The 27,791-nt window shown below is 43.8% G+C and overlaps 1 protein-coding gene across 2 annotated transcripts in view; it reads right to left on the reverse strand.

Annotated features, from left to right (window-relative positions):
- Positions 1-27,791, reverse strand: part of Cacna2d3 (calcium voltage-gated channel auxiliary subunit alpha2delta 3) — an 844,799-nt gene that overhangs the window by 211,092 nt on the left and 605,916 nt on the right. Inside the window, exon 14 of one of the 2 annotated variants that reach the window (XM_036199701.1) lies at positions 16,905-16,922. The exons of the other annotated variant lie outside the window; for it this stretch is intronic. Within the exon in view, the coding sequence (XP_036055594.1) occupies positions 16,905-16,922 (18 nt within the window). The remainder of the gene's footprint in view (positions 1-16,904; positions 16,923-27,791) is intronic. 2 annotated transcript variants of the gene reach the window in all.

The following is a 27,791-nucleotide window of genomic DNA, read 5'->3' on the forward strand; positions in this document are numbered from 1 at the left end:
TCATTTTCCAAAGGGTAGAAGTAGGAGGTGGGGGTCATCATGGTCCACCTGGGTAAAATCCCATTAAGTCTAAATGGGAATCTAAAATGAACTGCTGTTCAATTACACTTGTCCAAACTTTGAGCAGACCCTGAACTGCTTGGCGATGGTGTTCTGCTGTATAATAAGTGTATATTATTCCATATCCTTCATTTCCTATGCTACATAATGGGGACCGTTCTGGTATCAAAGGAAATGATGGATAGTAATGCTGAACATCTGGTTTATAAAACACAAACTTGCTCAACAGATTGACTGCTTCCTGTCAGCTCCCCAAGTTAACCATGCATGTGTCTCTATAAACGTGCATCCGACTCATGTGTGAGGTCTGTACAGAGCTACGCCAGGCCTCTATCCCTAGTCCTTCACGAATCCATGGATGGCATCAGACAGGAATGTGGTCAGTACCTAGGGTGTGGCCCCCAACAGCATAAGACAACCAGGTCCCCAGTTCACTGCTGGCCTCTTCTTTGCGAGTCATTGTTTTCCTCCAGAACTTCCTTAAGCCTTGGCTGTATGCCGCGCATGCTCTCTGCTGTGTGCTATAAAGATAACTAGGGACAAGACTGGGGTGTCTCCCTCCAAGGAACCCCAGGTACACTTAGGGAATCAGAAAAACTAATGAGACAGAGGGAGCAGTCTAGCAGAGGCTGGCAAGTTGGTCTCCTGTAGAGAGCGAAGAGTCCATCTTCTTCTCCTCTAGCTTGGGTTTGAGTGGGCATCTTGTATTTACTGACACCCATCAGTGAAAATGGCAGATCCAGAATGCCTCCTGAAAGCTGGCTTAACAAGCAGAAAGCAGTCCCCTGCCTCACTCTAACTCTCCTATAGTAAATTATTGGTAGGTGAAATGGTACCAGGGAAGAAGTTTAGAAATTTCTGAGCACCTTTCCTTTCTTTCCTGCGCACATCACCACCTTCCCCTTCCTTAGATAAATCCCTTTTACCCTCCAACCACAAGGTTCCCTGGCAGCTGATGGCTCTCACCCTGTTCATATGGCTAGGCAGCCAAGCAACCAGTTTCTTATGTGCATGCATATGCTACCTAAGCCAGAAGGTTGGCTTATAATTAGGCACGAGATTTGATCTGGACTCGCTAGGATTTCTTGCCTTTTTGTTATTTCAAGCTTGTGCAAAGATGATCTTTCTGATGGGTGGTTATAAGAACCCAAGTTTGGCACTCATGTCCCCTCATCCTAGATAGAACATTAGACCCCAAAAATAGCCACCAGAGAGAAGGAGAGGAAGGTAGAAGAGAGGAAGAACAGGAGGGAGGGAGGGAGAGAGGGAGGGAGGGAGGGAGGGAGGGAGGGAGGGGGAAAGTGGTAGATGGGGAGGGAATGCTAAAGAGACTAAATGGGAAGAGAAGAGGAGAACACTAGCCTATCGATGCCTTCATCCCTAGCGACTATATTTTACGATGGTATGTTGTCATTAGGATTTTATTGAGGAAAAAAAAAACCACAAACTTCATAACGAACAAGAGATCTCCAGTAGGAAGGTGCATTCTTGGGAGTCTCCTCTGGCCAAGCAGCACAAAGACCTAAGCCTCTGCAGGGCGAGAGGGCAGGCCTGGAGTTGGTGTTGGTGAGTGTGGCTCTTCATGGGGACAGAGAACAGTGGTGGCCACTGAGCAGCCCAGCCGCTGCTTTTGAAGGACATCTGTCTGCCTTGCCATTTTCACATCTCCGTCCAGAGGGAACTGATGAGGCCATTGGCAGGATGCTGCTTATCCTGTAGCAGGATGCCCTGAGGGTGGTGCCAAGGCTGGGGGGGGGGGGGGGTGGGGTGGGGGTTGGTTGAGCTGAGCGTTTGAGCAAGTTAAGGGCAGCATGCTTAGCAGCACATTCGAGGACTTCCAGGTGGGTTCAGCAGCATCTCCTGGCAGTTCTGCTCAGCTCTCAAGGCTGAGGCTGAAAGGGAAGGTCATGCACAACAGCAGCCGCCACTGAGAAGACTGGCTCTTAGCCAAGGGCAAAGGCTAATTCACTTACATTCTTCCAATACACTATTTCTTCTATATTTTGCTCCTCTGTTCCTCTGCTTTGCTCATTGAAGTTGCTCACCACACTGACTATATTAATGGAGTGTATAGTATAAGTTCATAATACTACCATAAATAGATATTCTATGCACGAGTATAATGCTAAAGTACACAGCCACTTTTCTCTTGTTTCAACACCTACAATCAAGAGCACTTAGCACTCTGTAAAAGAATACTGTTGCCATCTAGTGGTACTCTGTGTGAATTGCAGGCACACTGCCCTGGGAGATAAAAAGCCATTTGCAAAGATTGAGCTTTTCCAGGAAAAACACATTTAAAAGGCAGCCAGTGTTATTTAATACCTACCTAGATGAAGCCCAAGCTGCGTTAACTATTATCCCTCTGCCTTGACAGGAAAGGAACGGTCCCTAAGAGGTGGAAAAACACAGCTGTGTGCACCTTCGAATACCAAGTGAGGCATTTTGAATGTTGGGAATGCAACCAGGCATCCCAGAAAAAGTCAAGTCCTTTATGACTCACTTTCTCAAGTGCAGCCTGAGCAAGGGGAAGCTGTCTTTCTCTCATCCTCTCCTTGGGCCCATGAAGTCTTTGAATACTTGGGAGTTCCCAGAGACCACATTCTGGGTTGTAATGTAATGATGGGAACTGTGGACAGGGTAAAAAGATGTGTCACCCATGTTCTCCATTTTACACCACCCAGAAAGTTCCTGAGGGTCACTAAAATGATTCCTATACAAGTTACAGCACAAGAAGAATGGGAGGCAGAAGTGGGTGCAGTTGACGCTCCTCATGGCTAAAGAGTCTGGACTTTTTCACCTTCTATCCTTAAACAAAAGGAGCCCCTCTGTATGTTTGTCACCTGCCCCTGCCCCCAAATATGTTCCACTACTGTACTGTCTGTTACCATAACACAATTATCTCTACAAGTATCTTTAATACCAAACTGGGATCTTAGGGGAGGAGCCTAGTAGGGACACGCTAGTGTTCAGGATGTGTTCAGTGCAGACACAACCCTGGTGAAGACAGGGGCAGCCTTCAACTGGGCGAGGTGGCAATGGAACCTATTTCAGCCATGTCTTCCATGTGAGGCAGGGTCAGACGGCTTGTTTGTCTGATGCCAACACTGTCTGGCTCAGGCTGTATGCTCTACTCACATAACCTTTGATTTCCTCTTTCTGGTTGTTTAATAGAGGCCAGTTTTGACATGCTGTCTGTGAATGTGCATATTTAAACATTGATTAATTAACATTTGACTTAGGATCTAAAAGACCACTGGAAATGTGAAGGGGAAGGGGCGGCTTGTTTCATTAGTGGGACACAAAGATTCTCATTACCCCCGCCCTGGCATGGTGAGAGGATGATATGTATGGATACACACATATTCTGATGATATAGGGGTGGCATTTAGGGTGATATGGTAGTGTACTATAAATACACATTTATAATTAACTATAAAAGGAATTTTTCTGGGCATTTTTGTTCTAATTCCAGAACCCAAATCCACGTGTGATCTCTCAGATTCTAAATGACCACCTCACAGGAGAGTCTAGATAAATCCCAACATCTGGAAAAGTAAACCAAGTAGCAGACGCATACATGTAGTATGAAACTATGTGTTTCATACAACAGTGACACTTGTCTTTTGTGCAGACACAGACACTCATAAAAGGAAATTTGCACAGACAAGTGGGAAGCAACTGTCAGTAGAAATCAGAGATCACAATCTAAGTGGGAATCTGTAGAAACGCATCCAATGAAGGACTATTTACAAAGGTGGAGATGTAATGCACGGTTCCTGAAGGATTGGCATAGGTCCTGGGAGCTGGTGCTAGAAATAAGGGGGGGGGGGCACTCCTGTACCAGAAAGAGGAGTACAAGGAGCAGTTGTGAAAACTGAAAGGCTGTGCTCTGATGGCTACTACCAAGAGCCAGGATTTCCCGCAGGAAGGTATCTGCAGTGGAAAGCCAGAATGCTCCATGGAAGAACAGTCAGGCATGGCAAGCCCTTCAATTTTGATGTTTCCTACCATCAAAAACAACTCTTCAAATAAAATAATAAAACTCTTAAGTAGACATTATAACAATTTCAAGTCTTAAATCTGAATGTTGAGGATACATGTTTTTCTGATTTCCTTTCTGTGTGACTGAAAGTTTGAAGAGCAAGGATGCTTTCCCGAAAGGCTCCTCTGTAGAAAACACTGCATAAGTAAACCCACTTAGCAGCATATACCTGCAGTGAAGATTAATGCTGCCAAACTAAAATGCATTATTTAAAACAATAATATGAAGTCCTAAGTCCCCTGTTGAAATCCTTTTTTTTTTTTTTACAAAAATAAAAATAACCTGTTACAGGAACCTTGGAAACACATTTACACGGAAAACGCCATCAGAATATAGTTTTCATAGTCTAGGTTAAACATATTGTACTCGATCATTAGTATTTTGAATGATCTTTGCAGTGAGGAGCATAAAAAGGCAGATATTTCCTTTCTTAAACAGCTGGTTCTTTCAGTGCAGACAGCACAAATCATCCTTTATGACACTCTCTTGGAAGAGCTCCTTCCCCTTTAAAAATCTAGGCAGATTATGAACACCGAACACTGTTTAGATTTCTGTTGTACAGGGCATTTTTCAACATTTTTGCAAGATGCCTGAATCCTAAATAAAATGAGGTTCTTGCAGAAATAAAAGTAGAAGAGCAAGAAGTGAAGATGAAATAAATGAACTTTAAACAACTTCTCCCCTTCTTCTGCCCTTGATTGTCTTGGTAAACTATAGTCTTTCAACCCATGAGAATGGTACTTAGACGGTATTTTGCTTTTGTCTAAGACAGTTTCTGCTATTTTGTTTTGTTTTGTTTTTTAAACTGAGTCACTGTTGCTTGCATGGGAGATGCTGAATTCCAACGAGACCTTGCCTTGGACTACATTATCTAAATACAAAAGTAAGCACAGTGCTCTCTCGGAACTCTAGCTGTATCTTGTTTAAATTGGACTGCTGAAGTTGTTTGTTTTCTTTCTCTTTTTAATAACCTAAGGACAACTTTGTGAAAGATAATGCTGAATGAGAGTTGGAACATCTTTAAGAAAAATCTAGAATCACTCTTGTAAGAAAATAGCTATTATTTAGGAAAATATCGATGCTGTTTCTCTTTCCCAGTGATTCTAAGATAGAAGCCATTAAGCAGAGAATATCGGTTATAAGCAAACATTTCAATAGCATCAGCATGTTGTCTTTGACCAGGAACACATCTATAAATAAATCCACGGTCAAGAGAACACTACTGATTAACATCTGATTAACATATCTGAAAGCTGTCTTGGAGACTGCTTTGTTTGTTTATTAGGAGTGACCTGCTTATTTCCAGAGTGCCCAGGAATGAGGACAATGGGAATGATCACGGAGAACTGGATTTGGGCCAGTATTCCTGATGAGCCTGACACACAACCAACCCCCTGTTGTGGCCAAACATTCATAATTACACAAACGTGGTTTAGACACCTCCCAAATAGATGCCTGAAAACACGGCCAACAGTTGGAGCTGTGGGGCCCTGGGACAAAACCTTCCCCTTGTTTAAAGACCCCCTGAAACGTGGCTTCCTCCATAAAACCTTCCCTAACTAAGTGGAAATGGGAACCAGATGTCTTTAAACTCCACTACAAAGATAATCATATTTACTCTACAACCAAAGATACCATCTAGGCCCAAATCTGTGCAAACTGTTAATACAGCTAAGTCTCTGAACACGATGGCTGGAAGGGACGCGGGAAATTGTGTAGCGCCTGTGAACTCTGAGAGCAGCCGGAAAAGAGCCTCCTTCCTCTCCAAGCTTTCAGCAGAGAGCCTAGTACACAAAAGCGCTCGGCAAATAATCCTCGTGAATCTATCCCAACATCATCACCCTTTTGTTGATTTTGTATAGGAGGCTCAGAGAGGAAAGTCATCAGGCAGAGTTAGTAGCAGAACTCGGATGAGATGCTGGCCCTCCTCTTCAAGCCTGTGTACACCGTGTCACCATCAGGGTGGCTAGCTTGGTGATAAGGACTCTCTGAGGAGCTAGGACCTTCATGTGGCTGCTGCTAGAAGCAAACACTGCATGCTGCCCAGCCCATGCCACGGCTATAAGAAAAATGACCTAACTTTTCAAACCAGCTCAGTTAAACACTGGGACTTCACACAAACAGACCTGAATCAACATCTGAACTGGGTTTCAGTCTCTCGAATCAGCCTGTTCATTCCTCCATCCTTTCCGTCCCTGCTTCTCTCCCTCCCGCTCCCCATCAACCCATTCCACATCTATGCATACCCACTGCCCTGCTTTAGATCTGTGTGGCCTTGGATCTAAGCCCTGGCTCAGTCTTGTAAATTGTCTATGTTCACTCAATACAGGAAGAAATCAAAGCTGAAACAACCAGAAGGCAGCAGAGTGGAGGGTGAAGACATAGCCACAGCCTTAGTTTCTAGAGATCAAATACAAATCATTCTGTCCCCAGAATCCTTTTGTTAGGGCTGTAAAACGTCACATTTTGCCTTCAGGAGCTTAAAACACAGCAAAAAAAAAAAAAAAAAAAAAAAAAGACATGTGGTGATATATTGTGTACTCTAATAAACTTGCCTGAGGATCAGAGAACAGAGTCAGCCACTAGATTAGACATAGAGGCCAGATTAAGGTAGTACATAACCTTAATCCTATAACTCGGGAGCCAGAGATCCATCTAGATCTCTGTGAGTTCAAGGGCACACTGGAGCCAGGCAGTGGAGGCACACACCTTTAATCCCAGTACTGGGAAGAATATGCCTTTAATCCCAGGATGTAACGGCAGGGAGGAAAAGGTATATAAGGCACCAGGACATGGGAACTGAAGCAGTTCAGCTGAGACCCTTTCGGGAGAGGGCTTCGAAGCTTCCAGTCTGAGGAAATAGGATTGGCTGAGGAGTTGGCAAGGTGAGGCTGGCTGTGGCTTGCTCTGCTTCTCCGATCTTTCAGCTTTCACCCCAATATCTGGCTCAGTGTTTTGTTGTTTTTTTTTTTTATTATAAGATGATTAGAAAGTCAAACAACAGAGACAACCAATAAGTCATCCTTAAAATAGAAATAGCCCTTAAGAGCTCTTGAAATAATAAGCAGAATTATCAACAAGGCATCTAGCATAGTGCATGGTATCCCTGCCATGTGCAGCTAACCCCACAAGGACCATCCCAGGTTATGGAGAGAAGCTTTTAGGTCCCTTCTAATCTCAGTCATTACTCCAGTGAATTTGAACTTGGTCTCTCCATTTGAGCTACATTAAAAAAAAAAAAAAAAGAATAGTTTTCCTTTGTTCTATGACAGATCATTATGGGTCTCAGAGCTAACCATGGTTCAGGAAACAACTGGTGTGGTTAATGATGACTTCTGCTTCTTAACAGAGGTTGGAGTGATGGGAGCAATGGGGAAATGGTTGCTATGGAGAAGGGAACTGCAGAGGAAGGAGAGCTGTTGCAGTGATACCCAGCCTCCAAATCACCTAATGCATTCCAGGCCTGGGCAGATAGGGGTGGGTGCAATCCAAGCAAAAAGTTCACAAGTCAGCAAGTGGTTCAAGTCTTTGAGTCATTTCTGGAAAAAGAAAATCCATAGCATGACATTAGTCCTTGCCTGGCATTATTCTACCTCATGAAACTTGGTTGAGTCTTCTCCAAATGCTCTGAATTAATTGGGACAGGATAAACATCTAGCTTGTGTGTTTGAACTTCACAAGCCTGGCTTTACAGAATTGCATAACTGCTCCAGTTCCCCCAAAGCATCATTTCATTTGAAACCTTTGGCATGGTGTCTGCTGCTCACCCATAGCCAGTTTTTGTTTTTTTTTTTTCTCATGGGAGACTGGGCTACATATATCCATTACCTAGGGGCATCAGAAGTGAATAAAATGACCAGGAAAATGGGCAGCTAAACTATGAGCAAACCTGATTGACAGGTGACTCACTTTGTAATAACAATTTTGGATTTATTCTATATAAAAAATTATGCTAAAAAAGGTGAGTAGGCTCTGCTTATGGGTGAATAATCAGTGCCTTCTCTGCAATCACTGTGGTCTTTGTTAGGTTTATCTGTCATATAAGAAATACTCTCCTATGAGGACCAGTGAAGGTAGGTTAAAATAATTGGTAGTAAATACATACTGACTTGATGTGAACTGTCAAATATGGTCTTCAAGTCAACCACTGAACAGTATTGATTTTGATTTGCCTCCATACAAGAATGGCTTTTGTATATTCTCTTTCAAATGCAGTCAAAAAGTGCACTCCTTCCTCAAGTTCATATAATGTTGTGGTTTAGTCATTTCATTATGACACTCCTTATAGTGGTCCTTTAAATGGCACATCTCCCATGACTTGATCAACCCAAAAGTTGCAAATCATAAACCACTTTTCCAGAAAATTCAACTAGTGCATTATGTGATTCAAAGTCTATCAGCACACAGAAGGGACTTCAAACAGTAATCCTGTTATTTGAGTTCAAAATTTCAATTGAGCCAATAAAAACAGCTCTCAAAATTGCATGTGGGAGCAAGGAAGCCAGAGTCCTAGGCATCTGGAGATGTCCTATCGAGTTTGCCCTGTTGGTGACAGCACGGCATTGCCATCATGTCCCTGCCCCAAGTCACTGTTAGTTTCTCTCCCCTCTCTGCTTTCCTTTCTATACTGAAGAGAAGGGTGCTTGTATTTCTGCATGGCTCTAAGTGCAACTGAAATGAAACAACTTTGAAAAATGTCATCATGCACACTCAGATGTCCTCTGACTTTCAAAGGAAAAAGCAATTTCTCTAGTTGAATAGAGGCAGCTTTACTCATCACCTCCAGAGGGTAATATTTCATCACTGGGCTTGATGTAAATAAACAGAAAACATTTACATTTATTAAATGCATGAGAATTCCTGAAATTAGGCTTTGACTTCCTTAGATATTTCCAAAACTTCCAAAAGCCAAGTTAGGGATCAAAAAGTCTAGAGATATTACAGATTTTGAAATCAATTCTTGGTTCAGATGTATACTGACCTAGTTCTAGTGCTTATCGTTTAAAAAAAAAAATCACCAAGTGAACCAAAATCACAATGAACAAGGTAGAGTGTAACTGGAGCTATCTGTAATGCTACAACTCCTGCAGAGGTCAGCTATACGTCTAACATCTAATGGAGTCTTTGGGTAGCTGGGCCCTGGGCAAGGGCTATGCACACACCACAGAAAGTCCTATAGATTGTTATTAACTCAACCTATCCTGTCCTGACAATGAGAGAGATACTGTGTTCTGGACCCAAGGAAAGATGTTTCAGGCTTTAACTGTACCTCCCACAGACTGGAAACTTGTATCTTGAAGCACAGGGTAGATTGTCCACCTCTGCAGCAAGAGTACACGTGTTCATGTTGAGCACAGGAAGAACTACAGTATCAATTCCTTTCTCAAGCAAGCTCAACTTTATTTTCACATCCTTCAGCCAAACAGCTCTTCTTCTCCCTCCCCCCAGGGACAAACCAGGTAGATGGGAAACAGAGAGGGGAGGGGAATGACCCCCAGAGTGTAATCACACCCCTGTCATTGGTAAATGTCCCTAGGCTCAGCTCAGTCTTCCTTAAGCATCCACTATGGACCAGGCCTTAGACTGTCTTTGTAAATGTTCTTTCCAGCTGGAAGTGAAGATTACTAACAAACACAGGTACGTCTAGAATTGTCCCAAACAACCGCCGCTCATAACCCTTCTGAATCTAGCTATATCTACCATAAAACATTGTATCTTCAGTTTGGGATTCCCACTGTTCCCTTTTCTTTTGACGGAAGCTAAATTCAATAAATATCAGGTTAACCTTTGTTGGTCTTATCCCATCTAATGTATTATAAGTAATGCAGGGGCTGGGGAGATGGCTCAGTTGGTAAGAGCACTTATTCTGCAAGCATGAGGACCTGAGCATGTGCCTGAAACCCCTGTGTTTGGTGGGCAGAGACAGGAAGATTGGGGAACTCACTGGTCAATCAGGCCAGGTTCATTAGCAACTCTGTCTCAAGAGACTAAGGCAGTAGAGAGCAAGAAGTCAGCAATCAGCATCCGCCTCTACATATGCTACATCTCCCCTCTCTCCCTCTCTGTCTGTCTCTGTCACACTCTCTCAGTCTCTCTCTCTCAGTCTCTCTCTCTCTCTCTCTCTCTCTCTCTCTCTCTCTCTAAAACCCACAACACACACACACACACACACACACACACACACACACACACACACACCAAAAAGTAAAATAGTGTATTAGTATGAATATAATTAGTACCTCATAAACATAGTGTTTATTGTGCAAGATTAAAAACATACAAATATATTAAGGGGAAAACAAATAAATCTCTGTTTTTCTGCCACTAGGAAATAGCCACTATTAACCTTTTAACCTAGTTTTCAATGCTCTTAATATCCCATCTTTGGGAAGTTTAATGACTTTGTAGCTATTTTCCTATTTTTTAATGTTTTTGGCTCTTCTTTTCTTTGTTATAAATAAAATTGTAAGTCATAGACAAGTTTAAGTTAGAATCTGAAAAAAAGCTTATTAGATCATTGCATGCAAATATAAAGTATTTTTGACACACATTGGCAATAATTGAATGTACAATGCTAAAGTGCTTTTTAATTTGTATCTGTAAAAAACTCTGTATTTTTATTTTGATTCTTAAAGTAGTACATAAACACTTCAAATGTTCACATAAGTATGAAAATGAGGTAAAATTACAAGTAGACACATGGTATTTGGTTGTCTAGGCCTGACGAATAATTTACTCTCAGTGAGAAATGAAATAGCAGCTGGGTATGGTAGCATGGGACCATAATAATATCTAGGCCATGATCAAGGCCAGCCTGAGCTAGGGAGAAAGATCCTGTCTCAAAATAAGAGATTTTAAAAAGAGGGCTGGAGCTGTTGTTGAGCTCAGTGTTAGAAGGCCTGCCTAACACATCTAGGAGAGAAGATATGGTTGTTCTGGGTTTTGTGAGGTTTAATTTTGGTTTTGGTTTTAGTTTTTGTTTGTTGGTTGGGGTTTTGGGGAAAGTCTTGTTTTCTAGGCTGGGCAGCCTAGAACTTGCAGCCATCCTTCTGTCTTGGCCTCCCAGGTGCTAGGACTACAGAAGTAATCAACTATTCCTAGCAGGAAATGATCAAGTTTGACTCTGAGTGTCATGCATCATTAGTATGCTATCAGCCACGGCCACAGAAAAGATGTCAGCCCAGATGCACTTGAATGTGAAGTTTGTGATGCTCTGCTCCTCTTCAGTGGCAGTGATGCCTTTGTGGGCTACTATGAACACACACAGAATAATGACAGGGAACAAATACCAGTGACCGCCTGGCTAAATTCCACATTGTCACTCAGACTTCTATGGTGTCCATCGCAGTGGCCCCAGGACAAGCTGACTGCATCTGCTGCACTTCTCCTTCCCTGGTCTCACTCACAAGCCAGGTCCCATGACTTAGACTGGTCCTCTGGGTTACTTGTCTTCTTCTAGACTGAGTGACACTGGTGACATTCTTAAGGCCACTCCACGTGGCTAAAAGGGAGGTTTATTTTGTGGGGTAATGTCCCTATAAAATAGGAAATGATTTGGAGAGGAACAGGGTTATCAAAATCAGTAAGTATTCACATGAAAAGTGAGTAGAGGAGGAAGGCAGAAACAAAGGGAAGTAGCTAGCCACCTTACCACCACACCCATTCCTGCATCTGCATGGCTTGCAAGCCACTGCAATGGGCACTGAACTCACAGGCCTGCATGCAATTCTACCAAACATTGACTTTGTGAACTTTCTATTTTCTATGTTCTATAACAGTTAATTCAACAGTTCAATGTACAGGCTCTAAAAGTGGTGCAGAAGGACAAACAATGTCCTGCAATCACTGAGAGCCAATTACACCGAGGTAGCAGGTGGACCATATTCTACCCCCCACCAAGTGTGTGATTAAAGAAGAAGATGAGTAAAGGAATAAGGGAGAGTGAGGGAGGGAAGAAGGAAGGGAAGGAAAGGAGGGAGGGAAGGGAGAAGGTCAGCAGGCTTGCTTCAGATAATTGAACACTTCCATGCATCCCCCTGAAACATTCTAAGAAACCCTTTAGACAAATGAGTGCTTCCATTTATTCCCCCCAAATATAATATAAGTACACAAAAGAAGGTGCAAACGGATTCAGGGCTCCATTTACCTTGGGGTGTGCAGAGATTAATAAAACAGTTTATCCTGAGAGAAAGACCCAAACCAGACCCCCATTTAAGAAGTTAATTTATGTGGTCCCTCATACAAGTTAAGCAGCACAGAATATCACAGCAGGCACAGAACAACAGATCCTGAAGCCTGCTGTGTTTGTGCAAGAAGGCAAGTTAAGCTCTTCCTAACAGAGAACAAAACACAGGGTCGGGCCATTAAACTGGGATCATTTTGCCGCACTGTGCAGCCCTGAATGCATCAATTGCTGTTCCAAACAGGATTAGAGATGTGATTTGCTTTAACTATGATTGGGAGAAAAATGCATACTCCTCAGAATTCTCAGGCTGATATTAACCAAGACAGAGCACCCAGGAAACTGTCAAGGAATGGTTTTTGGCAAATTCTGAAGCTGTATAAACGAAGTGTCAAAGGTATTAGTGTCTGGACAAGGTAGCCCACATAAATGGCCAAGTTTAGGTACATCTGACTAGACATTCAAGATCATTAATTAAATCAACCACACAGTGACCAACTGCTGTGCAGTTCCTACAGCCAGAACCCTGCAGAATCAAAGGGCATTCAGTCCAGCAGTCTGAATGGGCATTTGGAAACAGCTTTGACTATGTTCATTGTGTGATCAGTAAAAAAAGAAAACCCTCGTCTATTTTTTTTTCCAGGAGTAAAAAAGTATTGTGTAAAAGAAAATAGAAGTTCTCCAATGCAAGCCTAGCTTGTGTGGATCTCTTTCCCCAGAGTTCCCCTGGGGAAATAGGCTCAGTTTCAACCAGTGGGATAAGACCCATAGGATGGAAGGTGTTAGATGTACGTGGCTCCAAGAATTCACAGATTACAAATTTGGTAGAAAGGTCAACATCCTTTGGGCTTATCAACAGCTGTTGTCAACCCAATGTTATATCAAGGGTTAAAATTTATAAATCCAAAAATTAGCTTGGAGAGCCTTACCAGTTATAAGAAAAAAATCCTTTTTTTCCAATTCATGTTCCGAAAAACTGTTATGATAGTCTAGAAGAGGCATATTGGAAGGCATATTGGAAGACCCTCCATGTTGACATCATAAAAATCATAACTTACAAGTGACCATAATTAATGTCTGCTACATTAAACACAAGAAGGACACCCAAATAGGACATTTTTAGTTGTAGACAAGCCAAGAGATTAAAACAAGCATGTTTATAGAGACATAACCATTTATAGAGAAAACAGTTGTAGATCGTACCAAGCCATATTCTAACAAAAACAGTACAAACATAGATGCCTGATGGTCCAATGCATGTGCTTATGACCTCATTGGACAAGAGGGCCAAAGGCACAGTGGCTGGGTTGCTTCCCTTCACCCACAGAACAACAAACCTCTAGGTTTGCAAAGAACTCACTATACCCATGCCTGCAGTGGCAAAATCAATGGGTAATGTCAAGAGTACCTGAAAGGCATCTCTCAAAAGAGTGAACCCTGAACCTTTGCTTTGTTGGCATTTCAGACTCCATTTCTAACTATTTGGAACAAGTATATCCCAGAAATGTAGAGTAGCTAATGAGGGGCTGGGAGCATTGTATGCCTGGTGGGTTCTTTAGTCATTTCTGCCTATCCATTAGGTTTGAGTCAGGACCACACACCATATTCAGGATCCCACACCACCACCTTGCACAAAAATGCTCCCTTGACCAGCTTTGGAGTGTTGGGGACCATATGGATTGCTTGTTGAAACTCTACATGCCTTAAGTGTCTTGCACATGCTAGCTCTGTACTAGATGGAGATAGAGAAATCACTCATGTAGCCAAACTGGAGAAGCAGTCTGATATTCTCATTAAGTAATGATGAGCCATGGGATCCCAGAGAGCTTTGGTTACTTGCCCACTGTCATAGATGGATGAAGCCTAGGAAGAAAACCAGCGCATCCCTTCACTGGTCCAGCTATAAGCCAGGACATCTGAAAGGAGCAGAGGCTTATGAGGACCTCTTCCTTCCAGCAAAGGTGTCACTGATGTAATTCCAGGGAAAGGGAGGAAAATGAACAAGGGAAGAATAGTAACATATGGTTAGAGAGGATGCCCCAGTCAATGGGATACTCTCTTCTAAATCCTGCAGCCCAGATAACTGAGGTTTAGACACCAAGTGTTTCTCCAGAGCTGAGTTTTTAACAGAAACTGTGCCCGGAATTATGAAAGCATTTGAAATAGAATTATTTGTGTGGTTTTCAAGTTATGCCTTGTAAGAATGTGATGCTAGTACCCAGCTGCTACACAGGCCACAGTGCCTTGTTACAGATGCTCAGGTGCCCTGCTGAGCCTCTCTACTCTGCCAGTGAATACCAGCAAACTTCCCTGGGCCAAGGTCTCTTCTTACCTGAGAAAGTAACTTTATACAGAAGAGTTGCTGATGGCCACATTTCCAGCTCCTAACCCTAACCCCTCTTCCCTGCCTCCTGCCTAGGAATCTGAGAGCCTGGGCTGTAGGCTTGTGCTGTGATACCTCTCCCATGCCCAGAAAGGCGAAAGAGGAGACTTCACTCTGCTACATGGACTCTGATTCCCCTCTTCAGAGACCCTTCCATGCTGTCTTGTCTCTAGTGCTGGGGCCTCAACTCTCTTCAGAGCCCCCATCAAGCTGGTGCCTCTTTCTTTGTCTGTTAATGATCATTAACTTTTCTAATAAACTCCTCACTTGACAACATTCCATCTCAATGCTCCTCTTGGACCTTGTTGTACAAAACCTCTTAAGTACCTTCTCTCTATTTTAGTAGGGAAGAAAAGACAATTAGATGAGGAGGCAGCACTCTTCCCTACTCGCTAGACAAGGCTCCAGAAGAAGGCCTTTGGACTGCCTGCCATCTGCTGGTGACAGGGGAGGAATTGAACAAGTAACTCAGGAAGTTTCCTTGACTAGGTTCTACTATCACAGTAGCATGGTCCCTCTTGGGGAGCACATGATGAGAGCCAATAAATGATAGCAGAAGGAATAAATGCAATGATGTAAGCGCTGTGTGGAGGGTCACAGAACCCACAACCCCGGCAACACTGTGCTTACTGCAGACTGCCTTGGTGTGTTTGGACTTTGTTTAAAATTCCATGGCTGATAGCACCTTCAGTTCTGGAGGAATCTTCTACAAGAATGCCTTTGTATATGGACCAGTGGAATTGACTAAATGCCAGTGAAGTAAAATAAATCCATTTCTGATTTGTTGAGTCTCTTTCTAAAATAAGATTTTTTTTTCCAAAATGTGGGCAATTAAAAAAGCATGTCCTATGAAAGACATCAAGCTTTCCAAACAATCTGGATTCTGACCATATATTTTCTCTGGAAGCTATTGCTATCCTGGATTCCTTGAACTTTTAATGAAGTGTGCAGTCCTTGTGTGATGGCACTGAAGTGTAATCAAACATTGCCACGAGCCAAGTCACACACTAGCATGTCTCGCCTTGTTTAAATATCTCAAATATATCTAAGTAATTGTGTAATGATTTCTAGACCTCTAGTTGTCCATATGGTCTGAACAGACTGTCTTTTATACAACAGTGAGCACGATCTGGATGAGGAGGACCCAAAGCATCCTGCTCTGATATGGAAGTCTCAAGATGCTCCCTCAGTTTCATGCAGGCACCATACCTTAACTCTTGAAACAAAACTAACCCACATCTGGTCTCCAGAAGCTGATGTGTCTTCCGGAAAGCTAGCTTATGTTTGGAAATATATGAGAATAATGCAGCAGGCATGGTGTGACATATTTTTTAAATACCATAAGTGTCCTTAGGATACAACAGCATGCCAAGGGGATAACAAGGCAAAGCCATCGCCGAAAACACATGGAGTCTCTCTGGACAGAGGATGTTCTAGATGGTGGACGAAGATCATCTCATATACACAATGGAGACCAGTGAAAGAGCCTAGCCCTTGGCTTGGACTATGTTCTCATGTTCTCTGCATATTATGGGCCATAGATGAAAAAAGGAACAACTTTTGAGATTTTATTTATTATTTTCATTTTATGCGAATGGGTGTTTTGCCTACATAAGTATCTTGTGTGCCATATGCATGCAGTGCCAGAGGAAGCCAGAAGAGGGCATCATATTGCTGGGAACTGGCTATTTGTCCTCATGTAGGTTCTGGGACTTGAACCTGGGTCCTCTGGAAGAGCAACCAGTGCTTTTAGCCTCTGAGCAATTTCTCCAGCCCAGGAACTAATTTTGTAATTAATGAAACACATGAAAATTTCAGAGTCCAGTCAGTGGTCCAGAATTTAAATTTGGTCACTAGGCTTACAAATGATCTGCATTACCTTTCTCCCCAAGAGATAAATTATCCCAGGAAAGCCTGGAATGATGTTTTTAAGCCCAACTTACTCTTGATTTACATTATTTGACAATTCATAAGAAAATGCTTAGGTATGGATTCAGTCTTTAAACCCTGGCTGTGAGAGGGTTCTTGGTAGGACTAATGTGGTAGGGGTGGAGGCAGGGGCGGGGGGTGTGAACACTGGCTGAGGGACTCTGTGATCCTGTCCAGCTTTCAGCTTGGGAAGTTGCAGGAGGAGACCCTTTCACTGGTCATGAAGAGAGTCAAATGCACAGCACCACAGACATGCACGACGGTGAGTTGTGGGAATGACTCAGATGGGACAGAAAAGAGATTACCTTTTGAGCCTGAGGGAGCTGAAAAAGTGGGGAGAAAGACAAACAAAAAGAAAACAAAGTGTTATATACAAAGTTAACTGTAAAACATTATTGTGTTGCCACTGGCAACTGCAAAAACCAAAACAAGGAGGAAACTGAAGGAAACAAAATCAGTCTCAGGTCACTTGTCAAGTGTATGCCCTAGTGCCGATTATTCAGTGTGCTGTCCAAATCTGTGGCACCAGCAGACACTCTGGGAGTTTTGTAGCAGTCTTTTGCGAATCTCCACAACCAAAGCAATGTGGTAACCTCCTGAAAAGCTACACCTGAAGTGCTTCTGTCCAAAATCGTCAAGGACGCAGCTCCATGCCCAGCTCCTTCCTCACACAGGCCACAGGCCCTACGGGCTGGGAGCTCTTACTAGGGGAACGGCTTTGGGGAGGTAGTTTTAGCAACTATACAAGGAGTGGAAAAAAGGATGAAGATCTGTTGTCTTGAGTGGGTGGAGCCTAGGCATGCTGGGAAAGTCTAAACTGCAGGCTAACCCCTGTGCATATGAAAACACATAAGAACCCACTACAGAGGTGCATACCCCGTCCATTACCCAACAACCAAAGCAGAGAACTCCTGCTAGCCATAAAGGTAAGATTGTCAGAAGAATTTTCTGGTTTTTAAGGGCAATTCCCCTTGCTTTACAGTATATTGACTCTTACCTTTAATGGTGGTTAAGGAGGCATAAAACAAATTTATATGTGCAAAATAAAGCTTATATATGCAAAACAATGAAAAAATAGTCAACCCATAAAATAAGACGGAACAGCTTTGCCAATGGTACAAGTGAGGAACTGAAATTAATAGGTATGCCAAAAAAGATGAACCAAATGTATGAGCTGTATTTGTCTCTTGTCCCATAACAAAACTCTGGTTTCATGTCACTGCACTGTGACTGCCATTTTATGTATAGTGCTTTGAAAATAATGTTCCAAATCTGGGATGGGATTAACATTATCCCTGTAATCAATACTCTATCTAGGAATTATATCACTAGGAAGACTCAACTTCTCATCACATAGACTTCAACTTCTCATCACATAGACTAACATTTTTTCGAGTGTGAAATTGCCACCAGCCACTACAGTTAAGCCTTTTATCTATGTTATCCCATTAAATCTCAGTGAGCCAATGCTAAGTACCTCCAATTTACAGGTGAAAATAAAGTGGAAACTAGAGGTGTCCCGTGGTTCATGAATTGTAGCTGGGGGCTTCACTGTCTTAATCCAAAATGAATAAAGACCTAAAGACTTTTGAATCATGCCTGCAGACATTTACCATCTCTCTAGACTAAATACAGAAGTTGTAAAAGATGCAAGATGATGTAATGAGACCCACCAGTCAGGGGCCCTACTTAGCATTCTGGTGTTCTGCTTCTTCACACCTTGGGAAGGAGGTTGTCCTCCGTGTGCACCAAGATCAGGATTCCCATCAAACTCTCCCAAGTCCCAGGCCCTAGCTCCTCCATCTGTAGATGGGGCCCAGGCAAAGGTAGAAAAGATAAAGCCAAATGACTTGGATTTGAGACATCTATCCCCCGTGAAAATGAGAATATTCATAGGAAAAACTTGAGGAAATCCTCATTACTCCATTTTCAACTCTTCTCCCGAACTGTTGTCCCTGCTTAAGAAGAGAAGAGCCCAAGCATGTGTTCATGACCCTTCCTTCTCAGTGGGACTACAGCCATAAGAAAAGGAAGCTAACAAGAGCTCGGTGGGGGGGGGGGGATCAGTAGGGGCTAGCAGGACGGCTCAGCAGGTAAAGGTGCCTGCTGCCAAGGCTGATTGATAACTTGGGTTGATCCCTGGGATCCACTTGGTAGAAGGCAAAAACTACTTCTAGTAGTTGTCTTCTGACTTTTAGACACATACCATGGCCTACCTACCCACCCCATAGGCCCACACAAAACAAAGTATCAAACCTCTTTCATTCAATGGGAAAGAAACCTGGGATGTAACACCGTACAGTGAGAAATCCTTTGCATTTGTGTTTTGCCATGAAATGCACAGAGGCCTGAGAGAATAACAAATAAAGACCCACAGGACGTCCCACAGAGACGTCAGAGTCTCCTGGCCACTGACGGGTTGCTTTTGCTTCTTTCATGGAAGTTTCATTTGGGTTAGACAGGAAACAAAACTCCCAAAGAGTCACCCACTTAAGCATATGAAAAAAAATACTGAGAAGAAAATAAGAGACTAGGTCTTTGTGGTGATGTCCTCAGTTTAAGACTAGCCTCAAACTCTCCACAAAACATGAACTTTCCTCAAGAAATAACTCATGAGAACAAAGAGCAGCCTTCCCATTGGAGCATGGGGCTAACGTAAATTATAGCTTAGCATCCTCTAAGCAGGTTGGCCCCCACAACCCAGCTTTAGAATAGAACAGGACATATTTAGATCAACTCATCTGTAGCCACAGATGCTATGAATGGGAGTGGGCACCCAACCACCAGTCATCCAGCTTTCATGAGTAACATGCAAAGCCCAGAACTGGGAGCCAGAGTAGTGGAACACCAGGTTTAGTTTCTTCATGGACATCCAAGGTCAATGCTTTCTGGTCTTTGGTTACTAGGCTTACAGCTTAAAGAAAGGGGAGTTGGGGGGGGTCAGAAGATGGTTGAAGGATGGGCTAGATCTTGGCTGACCAGCAGGTTTAACTCAAGAACAACTGTGATTGCCTGGTTATCGACTGTCTGCAGCAGCATTGAGAAAGACTTTGATGTCTGAGGTCCATTGGAAAGAATAGCATCCTCCATTAGCAACCCATACTATAGGCTAAGATCAGGGAAATGGTCCTGTTAATGATGACTTCTTAAGGTCTCATTTTATTCTTTTCATTTTAGTTCTGAGCAATTAATAATTGTCAGGTTATCTGTTTTATACCTCTCTCCCCTGTGAGGTCCTCTTCAGGTAGTAGAGTGCCACCTAGCCTGTGTATACATCTGGCATGCTTGCTCCTGTGACTAGTACCTTTTTGTAAAATCAGAAGCCTTACCACTGGATATACTCAGGGTTGAAACCAGGGTGAGAAAAACCTAAGAAAACCGCCTTTAATCTTCACTTCCCACCACTGAGTGCTAATGCACCAAACTGGTGCCTTCCAAGAGAAGAGAAAGATTTTCTTCTAGGACAGACAGAAACCTCTTGGATTCTTGTCTGACATATACATACTTCTGTACATGTGCCATAGTCTTCTTGCCTGAAAATATTTGTAAGACAAACCTGGAAGTATTTCTTTTTCATAGGGCCATGGGAAACTTGACTATCTTTGCATACTGTGGAGGATTATTTTCCCCCCACAAAGTTACCTTGTTGAGCATGGCTTGCTTTGGACCTACATATTACCAGGGAATTTGGGTGCAGGAAGGACACTGGAAGACAGGAAGATGCAGACTGTGTCTATCAGGAGAGAATGAAGGAGAAGGAGACGATGGAAAAGAGACAGCAATAACAGTGGCATTCTCCAGGGACCAGGTGCTTGGCTAGATGCCAGCTGAATCTCTTTTCCTCTTCATGTGGGTCAGATATTAATATCAGTCTCCATTCACAGATTGGGTATGATACAGTATTTAGAATAGTCAAGTTCTCCCCAAGGTCACTGTTCTGGTTTCTACTCAGTCACTCTGATAAAAAGCCCTAACCAAAAGCAACCTAGGGGAGGGGAGGGCTTATTTCAGCTTATAGGTGAGAGTTCATTATCGATAAAAGTCAGATAAGAAACTCAAACAGAAACTTGAATCAGATGCTAAGGGAAAAATGTTGCTGGCTGACTCACTCAGGGTCCAGCTTAACTAGTTCTCTTAGACAGCTCAGGTATACCTGCCCAGGGAATGGCACCACCCACAATGGACTTGGTTCTCCTAGTCTATGTCAATTAACAATCAAGAAAGCCCCCTATAGACATTTCTATGGGTCAATCTGATATGAGAAATCCCTCAAGCAAGACTCCCTTCTCAGATGACACTAGGCTGTGTCAAGTTGATAACTGAAGTTAAATAGGACAGTTACCCAGCCAAAAAGTGTTCAAGTTCAGAGCCCAGTCTCTTCATCTCCCAACCTTTGATGCAACCACCAGGTACACAGCAGTGTCTTATGAATTAAACAGAATTAGTGCTAACCCAATTGCTTGATGACTTTGGGGACCTCATGCACCATTCTACACGAACATGAGCCATGTGAAGAAAGGGGAATGAGAAATCCTAGCCCCACTCCCTGTGGCAGATTCTAGATGGAGTCCACCAAACTCTTCAGTAGAGTTGTGTATTTGGTGTAGCATGATGGGTATTATATGCCTTCCACTGTCACAGAAATTCATACCTCCTCTTCCCTCATCCCAAAACCATTCCTCATTCCCTATACCCCTGAGCCTTGGGAATACATATGCCTCCAGGTGTTACATGATATTTTCCTCCAGGTAGAAGGAGATAGGATCATAAGGCCTGGGAAATAAACAACCCCAAAGGCTTAGAAAGTTCATGAAATTGACAAGATCCTCAAGTCTTCTCTCCAAAGTTATTGAAGTTGTAAAGAGCTGTTGGAGAGAGAACACATCTCTCTGACCCATCAAGCTGCCTCCAAGTCATACAGAGTGCTCCATAGTTACAGCTTTTGTGAGTCTTCACCCATGTTGGGGCAGGCTTTTTGGTGATGCAGCTGCCTTTGTGTTACCCAGGATCTTGTAAGTAACTCCAATAAACTCATGAATTCTCCAAGTTGGAATCTAGTGCAATTGTTACTTAGGTTTGTCATTGGTTTCCTATCTGTCTCTCTAGGAAAAGTGACACACTGCCAATCATGTGTCACTGACTCAAGGAAGCCTTTCTAACCTCTCATATCCCACCCTTTCACCATTTAACAGTCTACATTATCCACACTGCCAGTTGTAATATCTACCATTATGTCTTTCAGTTTTAGCAATGGAATTCCACATTTTAGCCACACTTTGTGACCCTAGAATAGATAGGTGTGGTTAAGTGAATTCAGCTGTGGCCAATGAGATGCACCTTAATGTGTCTTTTAAAATACTGGCTGGTGCCTTTAAAAGGATTTGTCCCATCCTATTCTCACAAAGGTAGATGTGATAGCTAGAGGCTTTATTGAGGATGGGAGCTTATGATAGGATGCTGTGAACAGCAGTAATGATCTGATTATTATAGCTGTGGCATGCTATCCACTATTCAAAGTGTCTCACTTCTGTTTGCTAACCAAAAACTCACATAATCTTGTTAGACAATCTGTGTTATAACTCTGGTCAGAGGATAAAGCCACAAGGTCACATAGAAAAAGAACAACAAAGGCTGTCTGCTAGCTAGTTTTTTGTCAACTTGACACAAGCTAGCATTATCTGGGAAGAGGAACCTCTGTTTAGAAAATGCTTCCATCCAGATTGCTTGTTGGCAAGTCTATAAGGCATTTTCTTGATTAATGGCAGCTGTTGGTACAGCCAGCCCCCAGAAGCAGCACTACCTCTTGGCAGGGGGTCCAGAGTTGTGTGAGAAAGTCAGCTGTGTAAGCCATGATGAGCAATCCATAAAGCAGCACTCTTCCAGGGCCTCTGCTTCAATTTCTCCTTCTGGTTTCCTGCTTTGAGTTCCTGCCCTTACTTCCCTAAGTGATGGACTGCTACCTCCAAGTATAAGCTGAAATAAACCCTCTCTCCCAAGTTGCTTTTGACCACAGTGCTTATCACAACAATAAAAACCCTAAGATAGGCAGCTTCTGAGGCAGTCAATGAGGTCATCACTAACTGACAGAGATGGGAACTGGGGGAGAGTTGAAACTGGATGCCACTAGTGGAAGACGAAGGCCATGGTCTGTGAGATATGAGACTCAAGATGTGATGTCAGCAGAGATGACCTTGTTTACAGGGGGGCATGGATGAGCCACCCTGAGAACATGAGCATGAGAGATCTGATCCTGCTCCTCCTCTGCCATAAGGCAGCATGTGCCTCAAAGAGATGCCCTCCACCCCCCAATTCCTCTATGCCTGAGGTGGGTAGGAGAGCTAGCTCTGAGGTTATAAGTGTGGGAGAGCTGCTCCTGCTCCTTACCAGCTGCAGCCCTTGAGAGAGCAGGTCCTGCACCATGCCTGGGCAGCACAGTAGAGCTGACCCTGTTGACAAGGAGTGGGTAAGCCAGCCCTGAATTTGTGAGCATGGGAGAGCTGTCCCCACTACTCATCTGTCATGTGGTGGTAGCATGTACGGGGGAGAGATGCCCCCTCTTACCCCTTGCTGCTTGTGACAGATGAGAGCCAACCCTCCTTCTTACCAGCTGTAGCACTCAGGAAAGCAGGTCCTGCTCCTCACCTGGGCAGCATAGGAGAGCTGACCCTGTTGGCACAGGTGTGGGTGAGCAGGCTCTGAAGGTGTGAGGGTGGGATAGCTGGTCACACAACCCCCAAGTGCCATGTGGTGGATAAGAGCAAGGGAAGATGTCCTCCCTACTCCTTGCCACTGCCAACTGTGGAAGGTGAGTTGACCTTCCCCTCACCAGCTGCAACATTCAGGAAAGTGGGCCTTGTAACTCACTTGGGCAGCATAGCAGAGCTGACCCTATTGACAAGGGTTCCAGTAAACCAAATGGGAGCATGGGAGACTTGGCCCTGCCCCTCATCTGCCATATTGTGGTATGGGGGGCGGGGTGGGGAGGATGCTCCCCCTCGCTGCCTGTGATTGGTGGGAGAGCTGTCCTGCCCCTCACCAGTTGCAGCATTCAGGAGAGTGGCCCCTGCACCTTGCCCAAGCAACACAGTAGAGCTTCGTGTAGGTGTGGAGAGCCAGCCTTGAGGGTGTGAAAGCAGGAGAATCTGTCAGCCCATTGCTCATTGCTGTTAGGATGAACTAGCAATAGGAATGCTGCAGAGCTCCCCCTGGTGGTGAGGACAAGGGAGAACCGGTGGGCTGGCCAACCCTGCAACTACCCAGGCCCAGAACCAGGGTTATGGGTTTGTCCACCCCAACATCCACCCCACCTATGATCTGTGGGAGCACATGAAGGGCCAGGTCGTGTAGACCCAAAGCTGAAGAATCTCCAAGACACAGGGCAACAATCGGATATCCCAGTGAAGGCCCAGCATCGATAGTGTAGCAGAACCCAGAGGCCTCCAACCAGACCAATGACTCTCTGCAATGAGCACTTGCAAGTAAAGATGTGTGGACAAGAGGATTTACAGTGTTACTCACTGTGCCACACTGCAGCTTCCAGGATGAGATTTTTCCTCTTCCTTTTTTTTTTTTTTTTATCTTAAATTTGATTTTATTTCGCAGAGGGTCGCAAGGGCAGAGGGTAGATACAAAGAGATGGGGAATTGAATGGGTTTGAGGAGCATGATGTGAAAGACACAAAGAATAAATAAAAAGAAAGTTAAAAAAGATGACGTGATGGACATTAGTATGAAGGGAGGAAATTAGGAAAGCTTCTAAAGCATTTGAAGCACTTTTTTTGGGGTGGGGGGTTTCAAGACAGGGTTTCTCTGTGCAGCTTTGTGCCTTTCCTGGAACTCTCTTTGGAGACCAGGCTGGCCTCAAACTCACAGAGATCGGACTACCTCTGCCTCCCGAGTGCTGGGAATAAAGGTGTGCGCCACCACTGCCCGGCACAATTTTTTTCTTTAAAAAAAAAAAAAGGTACTACAGTTCACTGGAAAATTGGTGACTGTGAGATAAGGAAATCAAATCTGAGGAAAATACCTCAAATTAATTTTTTTTTGAGACAAGGTCTTATTATGTAGCTCTAGCTGTCCTGTAACTCACTATTTAGACCTGGCTGACCTCAAATGCACAGAAAGCCACCTGCCTCTGCCTCCTGAGTGCTGGATTTAGAGGTGCTCACCACTGTGGCCAAGTCCTGGAGCTAGTTTTACCTAACACTGACATGAATTTAAGATCCCTTGGGCTTTCAGGAGGAGCATGAGGGTAGGCAGCTGGGCAGATGGAGCTCTAGCCCAGGGATGACCTTAGTCACTGTGGTTAAGTCTACAAAGCCTCCTGAGAGGTGAGTCTTGGCAGAGAAGTTCTGGACTTTTGGGACAGTCCACCTGCTAGAGGTCTGCACACTCAGGTGGAGTCTATGAATTAAGGAGCAGGAGGTGAGACAGACAGGGTCCCATAGAGGCCAAGTCCTGACTGGGTGATAAATGTTTCTAAATGAGACTTTCTATTCTGAGGAGACAGGCATGCTTGTGTTCCAACTCTTCTCCTTCATTTCATCCCTACCTCAGAGTTTCACACAGAGCCCTTTAGGGGTGACTACAGGGACACCCCTTGCTCTAGTTCAGTGAAGTTCCTGCTTTGACTAGTTTCTTTTTTCAAAAATAAAATCCCAGTGAAGATCTACTGATCAAAACAACACATGTCACTAGGCAATATGTAAAGATGAAGCGGGAAACAAAGCATTTTCTTGCCAACTGTCTTTTAAAAAGCCTGCTCTACATATGCTGATTCCATTTGTGAAACTGGCTCTCTGCCTAAGGTCTGAGGAATGAGCGGTAACTCCCTGCTTGCTGCAAAGGTTCAATGTTTCCCCTGTGTGGACGCTTGCATTTATAATCATCCAGTCCTCGGCACTCAGCAATGGGGATCAAGCATCCAGCTACGCTGCACATCAGAGGAGGGTCTGTGGATTGGTTTGGCCTCCTCACCAGCACCATGGTGATGAGATTCGGTCCTGTTTGTTCTGTCCATCTGCATCCATTTCTAGGTCACCATTGCTGCTTATCTGACCTCCTCAGTTGTACTCTGACCCTCAAGTCCTGGTCCCCAATTCTTTACATTGCATCTAGAATGATCTAAAAGGATAAGACTGATACCTGTCAGCTTTGTCCAGCCTTTAGAGTTGTCACACCAAACCATTATGTGGCCTTTCCCCCTGACTGGCTGGTGCTCCCCCAACCCCCATGTCAATTCTCAGAACCCTGCCTTGGGTCCCACTCACCATCACCATTCAGATTTAATCTAGGATGGCTCCTGCTCTGAAAACTGTCCCCGTATCTATCCAAGTGTCTTTCTATGCCATCAGCTTGCATCGTATTGTCAAGTATGCAGTGCATTCTACAACTCTCCTGCTCCTTCATCAACTTGCTTATTACTTCTCCACATAAGAATTCAGGCCAGGGATATCCTATTCACAAGTGTAGCTCTAAGGAGTAGACCTGGGCCTGGGCAAGAATTTGGTATAGTCATTGAAGGGCAGCAACTGGAAAGGAAAGAAAGAAAATAGAAAACAGAGCCAAAAAAGAAAAAAACAAAAGACAAAGATAAATGGGGAAGGAAGGGAAGGAAAAAGGAAGAAAGATCTACAAGAGAATTTAGGAAGGAAGAAAGGAAGGAGGAGAGGAAAAAAGGAAGAGAGGAAGAAGGGGAAGAGGAAAATAGAAAAAGGAAAAGGAAGGAAGGAAGGGAGAAAGAGGAAGGAAGGAAGGAAGGAAGGAAGGAAGGAAGGAAGGAAGGAAGGAAGGGAGAAAGAGGAAGGAAGGAAGGAAGGAAGGAAGGGAAGGAGGGAGGGAGGGAGGGAGAAAGAGGAAGGAAGGAAGGAAGGAAGGGAGAAAGAGGAAGGAAGGGAGGAAGGGAGAAAGAGGAAGGAAGGAAGGAAGGAAGGAAGAGGAAGGAAGGAAGGAAGAGGAAGGGAGGGAATTTGATATACTTCAGAGTTTGATATACCAAGTTATCAAACAACTACCTTTACCACTTCCTAGCCACGAGGGCCTGGGAAATAAAGTTACCTCTGCACCCAGATCTCTCATCTGTAAGACTACAATAATGCCATGATTGGTGGACCTCATGTGAGGACTCCATGGAATAATAATTATTCAGTCTCTACAAAAGCAAATAGCCCATAATAGTTGCTCTTTTTTACATCCTGATATTGTAGCATCCAAACATCTCAAGGTTGGTGCCAACCCAGAGTATGAGAGATCACCACTATTGAGGCACTGTGTCAGATGATTTCACAGGCTTGGTATCCATGGCATCCTAGACCATCATCTCATGATATGATGTGGGTATGTAATGAAGCAGTAACACTTGGATAGGGCATCAGGTAACAAGTGACTCTTACAGTGGACATAATACTCTGTGCTCAGCATCTAGCTCCTTTCATTGATACTGTCTCCATTCCTTGAGCCAGCATCTAGTGGACAGTGACCAGACTTCCATTGGTTAGACTGGTGCTTCCCTTGGGCTCTGGTCATAGCAATTGGTTCAGATGAAGATGTGATCTAGTCTCATCTCGTCCAGCCGTTTATAAGATAATAGCTTCTTCTATGCTCTTGGGTCCCTTTCTCCTTCTATTAGAGTCTGGTCATATGAACAGCTAGAGAGACATCATCAAACGGGCCTGAGAGCAGAAGCAAAACCGGGCAGGCAGGCACGTGACAGGAAGAGCCCAGAATGGCAGTGTCCATGAGCCCCACAAGAAAACTGAGTTTGTAATCACTGCAACATGTAGCTGGCTGGCCATCTCTAGGTCCACACCATAGCAAACTATGACAGATTTTCCTTGAACACATGAAGAGAGTCATCCAAATATTGTAACTAACTGTTCAGCCTCAAATATATTCAAGGGTGAATTCCTTACAAGATCCCCAATACTCTGCATGTAATTTCCTTTCAAATACACAGGGCATTTCATTCCCTGAATGCCTCAAAGGTATTCTTGCCTTTATGTGATGCTGGTTAAGCCAGGGACAGAAAGAGTTTCTCTGGGAGTGGACTACTGTCTCCATCCCAGATCTCCTCTCCAGATTCTTAAGGTTGGGACCCTGTTGCTCAGTCTATGGTCTCTACTTGAATGGCACTTTCTGGCATCACAACTTCAAATTAACCCTGATCCCGGAGTAGTGATGAAGGATGAAGAAGAA

Source organism: Onychomys torridus, chromosome 9 (genome assembly GCF_903995425.1).
Source record: "Onychomys torridus chromosome 9, mOncTor1.1, whole genome shotgun sequence".
Classification (NCBI taxonomy): Eukaryota; Metazoa; Chordata; class Mammalia; order Rodentia; family Cricetidae; genus Onychomys; species Onychomys torridus.